General features: G+C 34.4%; 1 protein-coding gene across 1 annotated transcript in view; it reads left to right on the forward strand.

The window, feature by feature from the left end:
• Positions 1-2461: 2461 nt before the first annotated feature.
• LOC126490423 (olfactory receptor 4F4-like) overlaps positions 2462-17043 on the forward strand; it is a 22459-nt gene continuing 7877 nt past the window's right edge. The window contains exons 1-3 of the mRNA XM_050125362.1: positions 2462-2518; positions 5387-6317; positions 11673-11685. Coding sequence (XP_049981319.1) covers positions 2462-2518; positions 5387-6317; positions 11673-11685 — 1001 coding nt within the window. The remainder of the gene's footprint in view (positions 2519-5386; positions 6318-11672; positions 11686-17043) is intronic.

The following is a 17043-nucleotide window of genomic DNA, read 5'->3' on the forward strand; positions in this document are numbered from 1 at the left end:
GCTATTAACCCACAAACCTATGAACACCTGATTTTCAAGAAAGGAGCTAAAAGTATACGATGGAAGAAAGAAAGCATCTTCAACAAATGGTGTTGGCAGGACTGGATGTCAACCTGTAGAAGAATGAAAATAGATCCATATCTATCACCATGCACAAAACTCAAGTCCAAATGGATTAAAGACCTCAATGTTAATCTGAACATGCTTAACCTGATAGAAGAGAAAGTGGGAAGTAGTCTACAAAACATGGGCACAGGAGACCACTTCCTACATATAACCACAGTAGCACAGACAATAAGGGCAACAGAATAAATGGGACCTCTTCAAAATGTGAAGCTTCTGTAAAGCAAAGGACACTGTTATTAAGACAAAAAGGCAACCTACTGAATGGGAGAAGATCTTCACCAACCCCACAATGGACAAAGGTCTGATCTCCAAAATATATAAAGAACTCAAGAAACTAGACTTTAAAATGCTAATTAACCCAATTAAAAAATGGGGCACTGAACTGAACAGAGAATTCTCAACAGAAGAATTTCAAATGGACAAAAGACACTTAAGGTCATGCTCAACCTCCTTAGCAATCAGGGAAATGCAAATCAAAACAACTCTGAGATACCATCTTACACCTGTCAGAATGGCTAAAATCAAAAACACCGATGGTAGTCTTTGCTGAAGAGAATGTGGAGTAAGGGGTACACTCATCCATTGCTGGTGGGAATGCAAACTTATGCAACCACTTTGGAAATCAGAGGGGTGGATTCTCAGGAAACTTGGAGTCAATCTACCTCAGGATCCAGCAATTCCACTCTTGGGAATATACCCAAGAGATGCCCTATCATACTACAAAATCATTGTTCAACTATGTACATAGCAGCATTATATGTAATAGCCAGAACCTGGAAACAACCTAGATGCCCCTCAATGGAAGAATGGATAAAGAAAATGTGGAATATATATGCATTAGAGTACTTTTCAGGGGTAAAAAACAATGATATCTTGAATTTTGCATGCAAATGGAGGGAAATGGAAAACACTATCCTCACTATCCTGAATGAGGTAACCCAGAACCAAAAAGATGAATATGGTATGGACTCACTCATACGTGGATTCTAGCCGTAAATAAATGACATTGAGTCTATAATTCGTGATCCTAGAGAAGCTAAATAAGAAGGTGAACCCAAAGAAAAACATATAGTTATCCCCCTGGATATTGGTAGTTGACAAGCATACCTCTGTGCACATTTTGAAAAAATATCACTTCTGTTGATGACAAATGGAAAATCACATAACTGACAGATATCAGAAAGCCAATGGTAGAACTGTATACCAACAAGACCAAAAGAAAGAGAATGTAATTCTGCAATAGTGCCAAAGAAACTATGAGGAGGTGGAAATTTAGAAGAAGAAGAAGAAGAAGAAGAAGAAGAAGAAGAAGAAGAAGAAGAAGAAGAAGAAGAAGAAGAAGAAGAAGAAGAAGAAGAAAAGACATTTGTGATAATGTAGTCAATGAAAACAAAACTATACTAAATCAATTTTAATAAAATATTAGTTTGTTTAAGGAAAAAAATAGAAAAAATCATCATGATTGAGATCCAGAATCATAAAGACAAACACAGTATGTTCTCACTCATATAAATGGATAATAGATGTAAATCAAAGGCTAATCATACTGCAATCCATAGCTCCAGAGAAGATAGGTAGCAAGGATCACCCTGATCTGAACACATGGATGACCCTGGAAAAGGGAATTAGATGAAAACTCCTGGATAAACTGGAGGTGAGCTGGGACAGTGAAAGAAAGGGGATGGAAATAAGAACATGAGATGGAACAGGGAGGAGAAAGACACAACAGAAGAGCAATGAAAGAGCAAATTTGATATGGGGAGCCATTTTGCAGTTAAGGAGAAACCTGGTGATAGGGAAATTACTAAGAATTCACAAGAATAACCCCTAATAAGGCTCCTCCTAGCAATAGTGGAGAGGGTCATGAAATGCCCTTCCTCTGTAATCAGATTAATGAATATTCTAACTGACATCAGAAAGCCTTTATCCAGCAACTGATGGAACCAGAGGCAGAGATCTACAGCCACGCACCAGGCTGAGCTCTGGGAATTCTACTGAAGACAGGGAGGAGAGAATATATGAGCAAGGGAAGTCAAAATATGATATAGAAATCTACACAGATAGATGAACCAAGCTTACGGAAACTTATGAACTCTAGACCAACAGCTGTAGCATCTCTATGGAACCAAATCAGGCACTCCATATGTGGGGAGACAGTGGTGTAGCTTGTACTATATGAGGGGCCCCAGGTTTTAAGGCAAAAATAGATCCTTGATACATGAGTTAGCTTATGGGAGAATATTCTCTATGGTGGGACACCATGCTCAGTTCTTAATGCAGGAGCAAGGGACTTGGTCCTGCCCTAACTCATTGTGTCAAACTATGTTGACTACCCATGGGAGTCCTTACCTGCTTGGAGGAATGGATGAGAGGGTCTGAACTGGAGGAAGAGGTGAGGGAGTGCCAAGCTGAGGGGTGAGGGGTAGAACTGTGGTTGGAATGTATAAAAAATACAAATGCATGATAAATAAATAAATTTAAAAAACAATTTCATGATTTACAAAAAGACATGTATAATTTAAAGTAATTCAGAAGACTTAATTTCTGAAGTTAGATAGAATTTAGAAAACTGAGCCTTTTATCTCAGCTCATGTTAATATCTATATGTTAATTAACATTGAAATATAAAACAAACTAATAACCAAGTCTTTTAATATTAGTGAAAGAATTTTTGTATGTCTTCCATATACTGGACATCAATGTCTTAAGCAATTCTTTAAATATATATATATATATATATATATGTAAATATTACCATTCACTGCCTAATTAAAATGTCTAGACATTAATTTCTGATTGTTATTTAATTAATTTTACTCTTTTGCAGTCACACTTAGATTGAGTTGAAATAATTATCTAATAATCCGAGAAATTGTGACAATGTCACTCAACTCACAAGTAGACCATATTTTCTCCAAAGGCCAAGGGAAACTGTGACACTATAAAAGTCAGTCTCCCAAGTCAACTTGGTGCTGCTTCTGCATCCTCCAAGGGTTTATGGTTACTGCATGGTGCTTATCATTGGCCAGTCAGTTTGATTATCAGGAAAATTCACATAGAAGCTAATTTCCCAGACATGTTAACACTTTGAAAGAATATATAGGAGGGATTCAGCAGTATTCTTTCTCTAACTATTACTGTTGTCTCTTCTAGTTATGAAAGAGGTAAGTGGAATGACAAAATTAAAATTCAGCAGTACAAACAGCTACAGGATAGAATTTGATACGTAGTTAAATGCTTCACTTCTCTTGGTAGAAATTCACTGTACAGAGTTCAATTAAGACTTTAGCTTCAGAAAAAAAGTATGAAAAATTCTGTAGAGTTTCCTTAAATAATTTCAGTGATTAAGATGAGTTAATATGAATGGGATAACTCATGTTAAGAGTCTTCTAGTAGCAATAGATATTGCCTTCTAGCAATAATTTTCCTTTGGTAACATATCTATTGGTTTTATATAACTCTTCTGTACCACACTTTCTCTCTCTGTATATTTTCTTTTGCTTGTTTGTTTTTATTATTTTTGTTTGTTTTATATAATCCCAGTGAAACCTAGTTTTCAACATTTATTTCATGTAGAAGTTGCAATATGTATTGTTAGAACTGTAGAATTTCTGAAAATTATGTATTGGGTTGCAATACTTTGAAAACAGAAAAATGAAATCCCAGAAGGTTTTCTTATACATCCAGGATCAAGCATAAGATCTGCATTTAAACCCAAAGTTCTGATTCCCATCCCTGTGAGTATAAAGATATTTTCTTTATAAAAGAAAAAGAAAGAAACAAAAATATGTCAGGGAAAAGACACATGAAAAGCACATTTTAAAGATTGAATTCAAAGTTAAAGTGATGGAAGTGTTTCTCTTTAATCACACTTGGACCTTGGATATTACAATAAAATTAATATGTAAGATGCAAGAGAACCCCTTCAGTGAATGCAAATTTAATAATAAAATCATTACATTTTCTAAAACTTTTTGAGTCTTTTCAAGAGTCTCAAATTAACTTTGAGGCGACCGCACTGATAAAAGGACACTTGATGAAGATTCCATTTTATCATTCTCCTCTTAGCAATATTAATTCTGAAGGAATGATCCACAGTGAGTGTCAAAATTCCTCTTTCCTAGAAAGCAACATTCTGTAATTTTTATTTTTTACTACGGTGGATTTTGTGTATTCTGCATGTGAAAATCTTAGAACCATCTCCATCCTTGGAATATTTACCATGGAGATATGATGTGGCATTTTTCTTCTCTATCAGTGAAATTAAATGTTTCAACATTTTGAAACAAACAAACCATTTAATACAACTTTAATTTACATAGTATCAATCTAAAAAAAAGGCTTTAATGAACTAGTCACACCATAATGTGTCTCACAGTAGGAAACCTGTCTTTGACTGTATCAGTGCTGGGGTGATTTTATTTTGATAAGTAAAGAAGACATGAACATGAATTTCATAATTTATTTTATGATTAGATCTGTCCTTATATTTAGAAAAAAAATATAGTCACTAAGTTTCATGAAACTTTGTAAACACTACTTTGATTCATAACTGGGAAGGAATAGAGAGATCTGGAAGAACAAACATAATTTCTAAGCAAAATGGGTTGTGATTAAATAAATCTCCCAAAATTAACAAATTACAGCATTCTCACAAGAAATTTAAGAAATATAACTTCTTATATCCTCATATCTCCAATATAACATTACTTTCCATATCATCTGTATTTTATATTATACATGTCTACTCTGCCTCAAAATCATTTTATTTTTTTTTCGGATACCCTTTGTTTATTTTCAGTTTAATGCCTTAAGTTCAAAATAGTGAATCCTAGCTTAGCAAAATCATTTTAAATCATATATTTTCACTTATTTTTAGTCTATTTTCTACTTTTTGCTTCATTTGGGTAATTGTTTTTTCTCCTAAGAACTGTAACATAAAAAATGTAAGGAATGTCCTATACACCATAGTATTTTGACTTTCAGAGGAAAAAGAAGTCAGCCTAGGATAAGAGTGGAGACAGAAAAAGCAGCAAGAACAGTTGCATTGTGTGAGGTTGGAGCTTATAACCATGGACACAATGGGATCCTTGGCTACCCGGAAGAAAAATGCAAGCAAAGAGAAACATAGAATAAATTATAAGTTGTGATTTTTGTTTGGGAACTTTTATGGAATAGATCATAACAAGTCCTTAATGAGTGAGCTGAGGGTAGAATTTGCACATAACAACACTGATTTCCTTTGCATTTTGTTTCCAAGGCATTTACTGAGACTCTCTTCTGGAATGAATCAACAAGAGAAACAAATCACTCTGTGGTGACTGAATTCATTTTTATTGGACTCTCTGATTCTCAAGAACTCCAAATCTTTCTGTTTGCATTCTTTTTTGTTTTCTATGTAGGAATTGTTTTTGGAAACCTTCTTATTGTCATCACCGTGACTTCTGATTCCCACCTCCACTCTCCTATGTACTTCCTGTTGGCCAACCTCTCATTCATAGATCTGTCTCTGTCTTCTGTGACAGCTCCCAAGATGATTGCTGACTTTTTCTGCAAACGTAAGGTCATTTCTGTCAAGGGCTGCCTTGCACAGATATTTCTCCTTCACTTCTTTGGTGGGAGTGAGCTGGTGATTCTTATAGCCATGGCCTTTGACAGATATGTAGCAATTTGTAAGCCTCTACACTACACTACAATTATGTGTAACAAGGTGTGTATTGGCATTATGGTTGCTGCATGGGGAATCGGCTTCCTACACTCAGTGAGTCAGTTGGCCTTTGCAGTGAACTTACCCTTTTGTGGTCCCAATAAGGTTGACAGCTTTTATTGTGACCTTCCAAGAGTAGTCACACTTGCCTGTGCAGACACATATAGGTTGGACATCATGGTCATTGCCAACAGTGGTATACTCACTGTGTGTTCTTTTGTTCTTCTAATCATCTCCTACACTGTCATTCTAATGACCATCCAGCGCCGCCCTTCTGATAGATCATCTAAGGCTTTGTCCACACTGACTGCTCACATCACAGTTGTTCTTCTGTTTTTTGGACCTTGTATCTTCATTTATGCCTGGCCCTTTCCCATTAGGTCATTAGATAAATTTCTTGCCGTGTTTTATTCTGTGGTCACTCCTCTCTTGAACCCCATTATATACACACTGAGGAACACAGAGATGAAAATTGCAATAAAACGTCTAAGACAATGGAATTTAAGCTTTTGGGCAAAGTCTTAGATCTTTATAGCCATGAGATTGAGATAATGAAAGAAGTAGTTATTAAATTTTTCAGCAAACTTTATAAAGAGTTTAACATTTCAGCTTTCTGTCACTTAGTAATTGATAAAGAAGGTTCTCGTATTGTCTCAGTTTATTCTGTACCTTACTTTTGTATAGAGTTTCCAAATTAATAATACTAATTCAAAATACCATTTTACAAATTTTTAGAACAATTGAAGGTATTAGGTTATTATTTGTGCCCAACACAGACTTTCTTAATACTTTGGGTTTTGAGATAACCAAAGATATAAGCTGGACTGTTTTACATTAAAGAAATTTTTATTTGATTCATTTGTCCCAAAAAACATACTAAAAGAATTACTAACCACCTTACCAAAAGAAATGTGTAAAGTCATAAGTGTTTCTATGCCAACTACAGAGATTCCTACATGATATTCCTACTTGGTGGCCATCTATGAATTGTCTCCTACTACTATAACAAGCCATAATCTATTAGTTCACTTGCAGGTATGTTGGGAAGATTAAACATTCTAATACTTAATTCAAGTTAATCAAAAACATCTGATACAGCAACTGGTTGCAAAGTAGCAAAAAGAATTAAGAATTTCCAGTGTCTTAACATGTTGGCATTAAGTATATCACTTATATACATTTTTTTATTTCCCATTTTAAAGTTAAAAGATGCAGTTTCAATTCTACTTAAACCTTAATAAACATGAATACGGTTATTTATTTTTCTTTTGTAATTCTTTTTTTACCTTAATAATAAGGAGATCATAATGTGCATTATATATGGTTATTATGAGAAGTAATGAAGTAGTACATATACATGAGTCAATATAACCATGTTACATATTTACTATTCAGTGAATATTGGGTTGTATTATAATATCCATGCTAATATTACTCTGTGTTAACATAGTCAAGAGCTTTCAAACTTTGGTATATGACAACTTTCACCAAGGACATTATAATTCTGATCTTAACATGCTCATTTGGGGCACTGTAATTACAATGGAAATTTTATTCTTAGGTGCAAATGAGTGTATTTGAGTGCATACTAATGTGCACATACTCTTCCAGCCTAGTGCGGGATTCCAAAGGTCATTATAGAAGTAAAGGAAACTAAAAGTTTTCTTTATAACAAGTGATTCTGCCGACTCTTTTACCTTTCCCACGATTGTTATGGAAGTAGGCTAATGTTGAACTTCACATATATTGAGGAGCAAGTCACATAGCTGAATGATTTGTAATCTCAATGAACAAATAGAAATGGAAATTTAAGATAATAAAAGGTTTTAAATTATGCTTACATGAGTGACAAAAATAGTACAAATATCCACAAATATATTAAATCAGATCAGAAACTTACCTATGACCTAATCAGTTGTAAAATAAAAAAGCTATATGTAAATTGGTGAAACAACTGGGGTACTATGAAACATAATGTATTATATCTATTCAGCATTTCGGAGAATAATTTCTAAATTAACTCAAGATGTGAACCTGATGTAAAACTTTACAAATATTTTAAATTGAGTTAATATCTTTATAATTCTTAGATGTAGTAAAGTTTTCTGATAACAATATACATAATTGATTTTAATGTTAGATAAAACTACCTAAGAAGGAGGTAAATGATATATTTAATAACATACCAAGTGTAATAATTTTATTATTTAAAGAACAGCCCTTATTATATACATACATATATAAGTATCTTTCACAAATTCAACAATCTAATACAAAATTGGACAAAAGATTTAATCTTACAGTTTATATGTAAGATGAAAACCATATTTACAAGAAAAAATGATTAAGTTGTTTCATGTTAAAATAAATGAATGCTAAAATTATGCTAAATATTAACACTGACCTATGAGGTACATGATCTCAATATTTATAATACAAACAAGAATGGAGCCATTGAGAAAGAAGAATTGCTAATTATACTCTTGAAAAAAACATAAAATGGCACAATTTTATGGCAGTGGTCAAAAACATAACTTGCAAATAATCTGTATTGTAGTTTTATCTCTATCCAAGAGCTATATTATCAAAAGCACAGAACAATCAGACATGAGACTAGAAACACTGAATCATCACATCAAATGATAAACTAATAAATGACAAATGATGAAATAATACTAAAATGAAGATCAGTAACAATTCTTTGCTTATATAATCATGGAATAGTAAACATTTACAAAGCAAATGGGTCATTTCTCCAGATACTACAATGAAGCAATCTTAAGACGCAGATTACGTGATATTAATAAAATGTCAGAGTTGCTATAGAATGTTAATTTTATGTTAAAACAGAGAAACATGTATTATATACTTGTGTAATTTAAAAAATATTTAATAAAGCATTTTAGATTATAAATTTAATATCAGCAAGAATAAGTAAGATTATTATCTATACTAAACATCTTATAATTTGACTTGAGAATCAAAAAAATTTTACATAATTAAAAATAAAGTGATTAGCACTAGCACCAAGTAAGCACAACTACCTGAATTCAACTCCCATAACTCACTGGAAAGACTCAAATTAATGGTATATGCATCTATTCTTAGCTCTCTGGGGATCACTAACCAGACTGCCTAGGGTAATAGTAAGACAAATTGTTTTAAAAACCAAGCTGAATACCTCTGGACATGTCTTATGACCACCACATATATATGCACATATGCATACACAATTTCACACACATCAGCCTGTGTACATGAGTACAAACACACACACACACACACACACAAACACACTGTAGAATTAAACGAATTGAAAAACTGCAAGGTCTCTGCAGGAGTTAAGGATGCTTTCTGCTTTTCCAGAAGAATTGTGTTCACTTAGCAGAACTTGTCAGGCAGCTCTCATGGACTACAATTCCAGCACCAAGAGATTTGATGCCTTTCTGCCCTCTGTATGTACCCTCCACATGAGCACAGAATACCATACAGTCCCATAAATATGGACATAATTTAAAAAAATATAATAAAACCTGCAATTTTGGGGAAGATTAAAAAGGAGGATGTATCTGGGGGTATTCATGGGTAAAGTGATACGTATGATAATTGTATAAAATTGTATAAAATATAAATTGTATAAAATTTATATTTTAAAGAAAAATATAAAGCATTTTGAAATCTCTAAAAGTTTAATTTTAAATAAAAATATATGATTTAATGATATTTTATTTAAGTAATGTAATATCAATTAAGTGAAACGATTCACTAAACAGAAAACAGACTTAACCTGCCTGTAAGTTAGTAGCAGTAGTTTTGCTTTTCTAAAAACACTTATTTGAATAAGACAAATAAGTAGATCTTTAATTTCAATTGTAAATATCAGTATAAATTACTTGTTTATTTAATAAAATGAAGGCAGTTTTCAAGTGTGAGTTTTGAAAAATATTTATTGAGTTTGAGTAAAATAAAGTCATATCTAATGTCCTTGTGTTGTTATAGTCACTATTTGTCACTAAAATAAATTTGTAATTCTTTGACAAATAGCTGATGCTATGTCTGTAGCATAAACATGCAAGATTATCCTGTAACTTCTGTATTTTACTTTTTGAGACAGAGCATCATGTCATGTAATCAAGACTGGCCTACAACTCATCATGTATCCCATGCTGTATCAAATTCATGAAAGTATACCTAGTTCACATGCCCAAGTGCTGAATACAGGCATGTACCACCATGCACAGATCAAAACAATTTTTATATCACAGTTAAAGAAACCTAATTGCTATTATAAAACTAAAACAACACTAAAAAAGCTAGAAAACTCTGCCAAGAAATAGTCCATATGAGGATCAGTGAGGTAAGGAGCATAAGCTGAAGCATTAGAACATAAAAATATCTGCAAAATGATTGTGAAAACAGAGCAGTGATATCCATGCAGTAGTGGCGTTCACATTTAATTTCAAATTATAGGAGGAAGAGCAGGTGGATCTCTGTGAGTTTCAGGCCATCCTGGTCTACTGAGCAGTAACTTCTAGTACAGCCAAGGCTACACAGAGATTTCTTGTATCAAAATAAAAAATAAATAAAATTTTTAAAAAATTAAATTATTTTTGCTTTACTGTAATAGTAAGCTTATTAAGTACTCTGAAACTTCTTGGGTTATTGCTAGATATATATTTTGCTATATATATATATATAACTATAGCAAAATATACTGTAATGTGATTATTAAAGAGGAAGACAAAATCAAGTATTTAATCTTTCATATTTTCAGTTTGAGAAGATGTAATTAAATAGTTCAGAAGTAAATATATTTATAAAATTCAAGTTCATAATTCAAATTTATAATCATGAAATTGCAAAATCAATGGACATAAAGTAACAATATAAGATAAAATTAATGGGCAAGAGTTTTTTCAAAACTCTTGAATTACCACTTGAATTCTTATTGAAGAAATCAGTGAGAAAACAATTTCTACAAACAAATGAAAATAGCACCTTTTCTGAGCATCTTCAAGATGCAACTATGAGTTTAGGAAAGATAATGATTGTAAATGCCTACTTAAAGAAACAGACCCCAAATAATGACCAAATTCAGAGAAATCTCAAGTTAGTAACTAATGATGAACCTCGGATTTAAGGAAAAGCTCAAGATAAACCCAAAGTCAATCAATGAGAAGAGAAGATAAATATTATGAAAATTAATGAAATGGATGACAAAACAACAATGTATAACATTATTCAAAGACTTTGTCCTGTGAATAAATGCACAGTCAATAGCAAGAGAAACAGACCTACATTGGTAAAATAGAGATACAAGGGAGGGACCTGCAACACATGCAAACGTAATCCAGGTAACCAATCATTGGGTAGTGCTTTAAAATCTTATATTCCCCCAAACTGGAAACTCTTGAAGAAATGGATCTATGTCAGGATACATGTGACACAACCACATTCAATCAAAATGATTTCAAAAACTCCAATAGAACCATAGCAAGCAACTCTATTGATGTGGTAATATAACAACTCTCAAGAGTGAAGCTCACAATTGAAGAGATCCTCTGCCAAATTCTGCCAGACCTTTAATGAAGAGCTGATACTAATGCCCCTGGAATTGTTCTGTGCCATAAAAACAGAAGAATCACCACCAGAAAAGAAGAAGAAAAAACCCACAACTATGAAGCCAGCATTACCTAGATACAAAGACATAAGGGAAAAATGACAAAGAGACCAATTTCTCTGATTAACATAACCCCCGCCCCCCCCCAAAAAACTGCAAGTCAAATCTAAGAGCATATTAGAAGGAGTATATATTATAACTAAACTGATTTCAATCCAGGGATGAAAGGGTGGTTCAAAAAAAGAAAACAGCAGGGCAGTGTGGAACATGCCTTTAATCCTAGCAGATAGTGGTGCAGAGGCAGGGGAATCTCAGTGAGTTCGAAACCAGCCTGTTCTACAGAGTGAGTTTCAGGATAGTCAGGGTTACACAGAGAAAACCTTTTTGAAAAAAAGGAACAATAACTTCAACTCAACACAAACTGCTTCAGAAAAGAAATCTCATGGTCATCTCAGTCAGTGCAGAAAAGTCACCTTGAGTTGTGATAAATACTCTAAAGGGACCAGGACAGAAGACAAATGAAAAACTACCACCCTAACTATGCTAAGTGGGAAAACAGTATTACTTCTCAAACCTGGAGAGAGAAAAGGTTGTGAACCTGTTCTCTCACTCTTACTCCATGTTATGCTCAAAGTCTCAGTCAGAGTAAAAAGAGAAGGGAAAGAAAAGAAAGGGATATCAATAGTAAATGAAGGAGTCCAACATATATACATAACAAATTCATAAACTTAAAATAATCTAAAATCTCAACCAGAAAGCTGTTAAACCGTAAAATACTTTCATCAACGAGCAAGATATAAAGTAAACTTACAACAGTCAGCAACTTTTCTGTGTAAAAGTAACAAACTTACTAAGACAGAAATCAAGTGATGTGGGAGTGATTTCTTATTAATAAAGAAACTGCCTAGGCCCATTTGCATTTGATAGGCCAACCCTTAGGTAGGCGGAGAAAACAGAACAGGATGCTGGGAAAAAGAAGCTGAGAGGAGTCGCCATGGTTCTCCCACTCCAGACAGACGCAGGTTAAGATCCTCCCTGGTAAGCCAGCTCGTGGGCTACACAGAATATTAGAAATGGGTTAGAACAATATGTAAGAGCTAGCCAATAAGAAGCTGGAACTAGCCGGGCCAGGCAGTGTTTAATAGAATACAGTTTCCGTGTAATTATTTCGGGCATAAGCTAGCCATGCGGGCGGCCGGGTGCCGGGGACGCAGCCCTGCCGCTCCTATAACAATCAAGGTAAAATTCGATTCAAAATTTCAAAACAAATAAATTACCCAGAAAATAGTTTAAGCAAGATGTAGTAGAAGACTGATTATTCAATTTTAGCTGCTCAGACCCCTGAATTAACCACACAGAAACTATATTATTTAAAATACTCTTTGGACAATAGCTTAAGCGTATTTCTGGATAACTTTTTTTGCATCTTTTATTTATTTATCAATGAAATTTATTATAGTTTAAAAAATACCAATGCAAGTTCCCACTCCCATCCCTCCTCCCAGTCCCTTCATACACCCTCACACCCCACCCCCATCTAATCCTCAGAGAGGGTAAGGCACATTGCTTTGTGGAAGGTCCAAGGCCCTCCCTATATCTAGGTTGAGCAAGGTGTACATCCAAAGAGAATAGGATCCCAAAAACCCAGTACATGCAGAGGGATAAATCACGGTGCCACTCCCAGTGGTCCCTCAGTCTGCCCCAGCCATGCAACTGTCAACCACATTCAGAGGGACTAGTTTGGTCCTATGCTTGTTCCTTGCCTGTCCTGCTGGAGTTGGTGAGGTTCCATTAGCTCAGGTAGACTGTTTCAGTGGGTGAACCCATCATGGTCTTGACCTCTTTGCTCATATTCTTATTCCTTCCACTCTTCAACTGGACTTTGGAAGCTCAGACCAGTGCTCCAATGTGGATCTCTGCCTCTGTTTCTATCTGTTGCAGAATGAAGGGTCTATGGTGATCTTTAAGATAATCATCAGTCTGACTACAGGGCAAATCAAGATTGGGCCCTTCCTCCTCTATTGTTTATGGTCTTACCTGGTGTCTTCCTTGTGGATTCATGGGAATTTCTCTAGAGCTACGTTTCTGCTAACCCTATAATGACTCCCTCAATCAAGATAACTCTTTCCTTGCTCTCATGTCTGTCCTTACTCCATCTCGACTATTCTATTCCCTCAAGTTCTCCTCAACTCTTTACTTCTCCACTTCTCTTTCACTTCTAGCCTCACTTCTCTCCACAACCCCCATGTTCCCAATTTTGTCAGGCAATCTTGTCTTTTTCAAACTTCCAGGTGGGTTTATACATGTTTTTCTTTGGGTTCAATGTATTAGTTAGCTTCTCTAGGATCATGAACTATAGGCTCAATGTCCTTTGTTTATAACTAGTATCTGCTTTGAGTGAGCACATACCATATTCATATTTTTGGTTCTGGGTTACTTCACTCAGGATACTGTTTTCTAATTCCAACCACTTGAAAGCAAAATTCAAGATATCATTGTTTTTTACTGCTTAGGAGTACTCTAATGTGTAAATATGTCACATTTTTTTATCCATTTTTCAGTTTAGAGACATCTAGGTTGTTTCCAGGTTATGGCTACTACAAATAATGCTGCTGTGAGCATAGTTGAACAAATGCTTTTGCAGTATGATTGAGAATCTTTTGAGTATGTGCCCATGAGTGGTATTGCTGGATCCTGAGGTAGTTGACTCCCAGTTTTCTGAGAAATCGCCGTACCGATTTCCAGATCTTTTTGGACTCCAACCTCCAGATCAGGTTGGAGAAGATCTTTTCCCATTAAGTCGGCTGCCTTTTCATCTTGACTGTTGACTCTGCTTTTTTGTTTTTTTACAGAAGCTTGTCAGTTTCAAGATATCCCATTTATTTATTGTTGTTCTCAGTGTCTGTGCTATTGGAGTTATATTTAGAAAGTGTCTCCTGTGCCCATGCATTGAAGACTACTAACCACTTTCTATTAGGTTCAGTGTGGCTAGATTTATATTGAGGTATTTATTTAATCAATTTGAATGTGAGTATTGTGCGTGGTGATAGATATGGATCTATTTTCATTCTTCTACATGTTGACATTCAGTTATACCAGTACCATTTGTTAAAGATGCTTTATTTTTTCCACTCTATAATTTTAGCTTCTTTCTCAAAAATCAGGTGTTCATAAGTATATGGATTAATATCTGTATATTCAATTTGATTACATTGGTCAACCTCTCTGATTTTTTGACAATGCCAAGCTGTTTTCATTACTATAGCTCTGTAATAGAGTTTCATGTCAGGGATGGTAATGTCTCTGGAAGTTTCTTTATTATACAGGATTGTTCTGGAAATCCTAGATTTTTGTTTTTCCATATGAAGTTGACTATTGTTCTTTCAAGGTCTGTGAACAATTGTGATGGGATTTTGATGGGGATTGCATTGAACCTATAGATTGCCTTTGGAAGGATTGCCATTTTTACTATGTTGATCTTAGCTATCCATGAGCATGGGAAATATTTCCATTTTCTGCTATCTCTTCAATTTCTTTCTTCAAAGACTTAATGTCATGGTCAAATAGGTCTTTCATTTCTTTGATTAGTGCTGCCTCAAGATATTTTATGTTATTTGTGGCTATTGCGAAATGTGATGTTTCTCTGTTTTCCTTCTCAGCTTCATTATCATTTGTATATAGGAGGGCCACTGATTTTTTTTTTAGTTGATCTTATATCCTGCCATATCACTGAAGGTATTTATCAGCTGTAGGAGTTCTCTGGTAGAGTTTTTGGAGTCACTTATATACACTATCATATCATCTACAAATAATAAAAGTTTGACGTCTTCCTTTCTAATCTGAATCCCCTTGATATCCTTTTGTTTTCTTATTGCTATTGCTAAAACTTCAAGAACTATGTTGAAGAAATATGGAGAGAGTAAGTGGACAGCCTTGTCTCATTCCTGATTTTAGTGGAATCGTTTTGAGTTTCTCTCCATTTAATTTGATGTTGGCTGTTGGTTGGCTGTATACTGCATTAACTATATTTAGATATATTCCTTGTATCCCTGATCTCTTCAAGAACTTTATCATGAAGGGGTGTTGGATTTTGTCTAATGCTTTTTTGGCATCTAATGAAATGATTATATGCATTTTTTTCTTTCAGTTTATTTATATGATGGATTACCCTGAATCTCTCGGATGAAGCCCACTTGATTATGGTGGATGTTTTGTTGTTGTTGTAGGTGGTGGTGGTGGTGGTGGGTTTTTTTTTATGTGTTCTTTGATTCAGTTTGCCAGTATTTTATTGAGTATTTTTGCATCCATGTTCAAGAGTGAGACTGGTCTGTAATTCTCTTTCTTGGTTGAGTCTTTGTGCGGTTTTGGTATCAGGGTAACTGTTACCTCAGAAAAAGCTATTGGCAATGTCCCTACTGTTTCTATTATGTCGAACACTTTGAGGAATATAGGTATTAGTTCTTCTTGGAAGTTCTGGTAGAATTCTGCACTAAAACCATCCGGCCCTGGTCTTTTCTTGGTTGGGAAGTTTTGATGACAGGAAGCTATTTTCTTCCACTTTATAGGTATATTTAAATTGCTCATCTTGTCTTGATTTAATTTTTGTATATGGTATCTATCTAAAAAATTCTTCATTTCTTTTACATTTTCCAATTTTGTGAAGTACAGGTTTTTGTAGTATGACCTAATGATTCTCTGGATTGCCTCAGTGTCTGTTGTTATGACCCCCTAAATTTGGGTGTTCCCTCTTTGCCTTTTGGTTAGTTTTATAAGGATTTGTCTGTCTTGTTGACTTTCACAAAGAACCAGCTCTTTGTTTCATTGATTCTGTGTATCATTTGTTTGTTTGTTTGTTTGTTTCTATTTTGTTGATTTTAGCCCGCAATTTGATTATTTACTGTCTTCTACTACTCGTGGGTGAGTCTGCTTCTTTTGTTCTAGAGCTTTCAGGTGTGCTGTTATGTCACTAATGTGAACTTTTTCCATTTTATTTATGTGGGCACTTAGTGGTATGAACACTCCTCTTAGCATTGCTTTCATAGTGTCCCATAGTTTTGGATATATTGTGCCTTCATTTTCATTGATTTCAAGGAAGACTTTAATTTCCATCTTTATTTCTTCCTTGAACAGGGGTGGCTCAGTAGTTCACTGTTCAATTTCCATGAGCTTGCAGACTTTCTGAAAGTGTATTGTTGTTAAATTCTAACTTTACTCCATGGTGATCCTATAAGACACAGGGGTTACTACAATTTTTTTGTATATGTGGAGTTTTGCTTTGTTACTGAGTATGTGATCAATTTTAGAGAAAGTTCCATGAGGTGTTGAGAAAGTATAATTTTTTGTGTTTGAGTGGAATGTTCTACACACATCTGTTAAGTCCATTTGATTCATGTCATCTGTTCATACTCTTTTTTTAACTTTTTATTTATTTATTTATTGATTAAAGATTTCTGTCTCTTCCCCACCGCTGCCTCCCACTTCCCTCCCCCTCTCCCAATCAAGTCCCCCTCCCTCGTCAGCCCAAAGAGCCATCAGGGTTCCCTGCCCTAGGCATCTGTTTTTTTTTTTTTTTTTTTTTTTTTTTTTTTTT

The sequence above is a fragment of the Alexandromys fortis genome, unplaced genomic scaffold, assembly GCF_014885135.2.
Source record: "Alexandromys fortis isolate MF-2015 unplaced genomic scaffold, M_Fortis_MF-2015_v1.1 scaffold_229, whole genome shotgun sequence".
Taxonomy (NCBI): domain Eukaryota; kingdom Metazoa; phylum Chordata; class Mammalia; order Rodentia; family Cricetidae; genus Alexandromys; species Alexandromys fortis.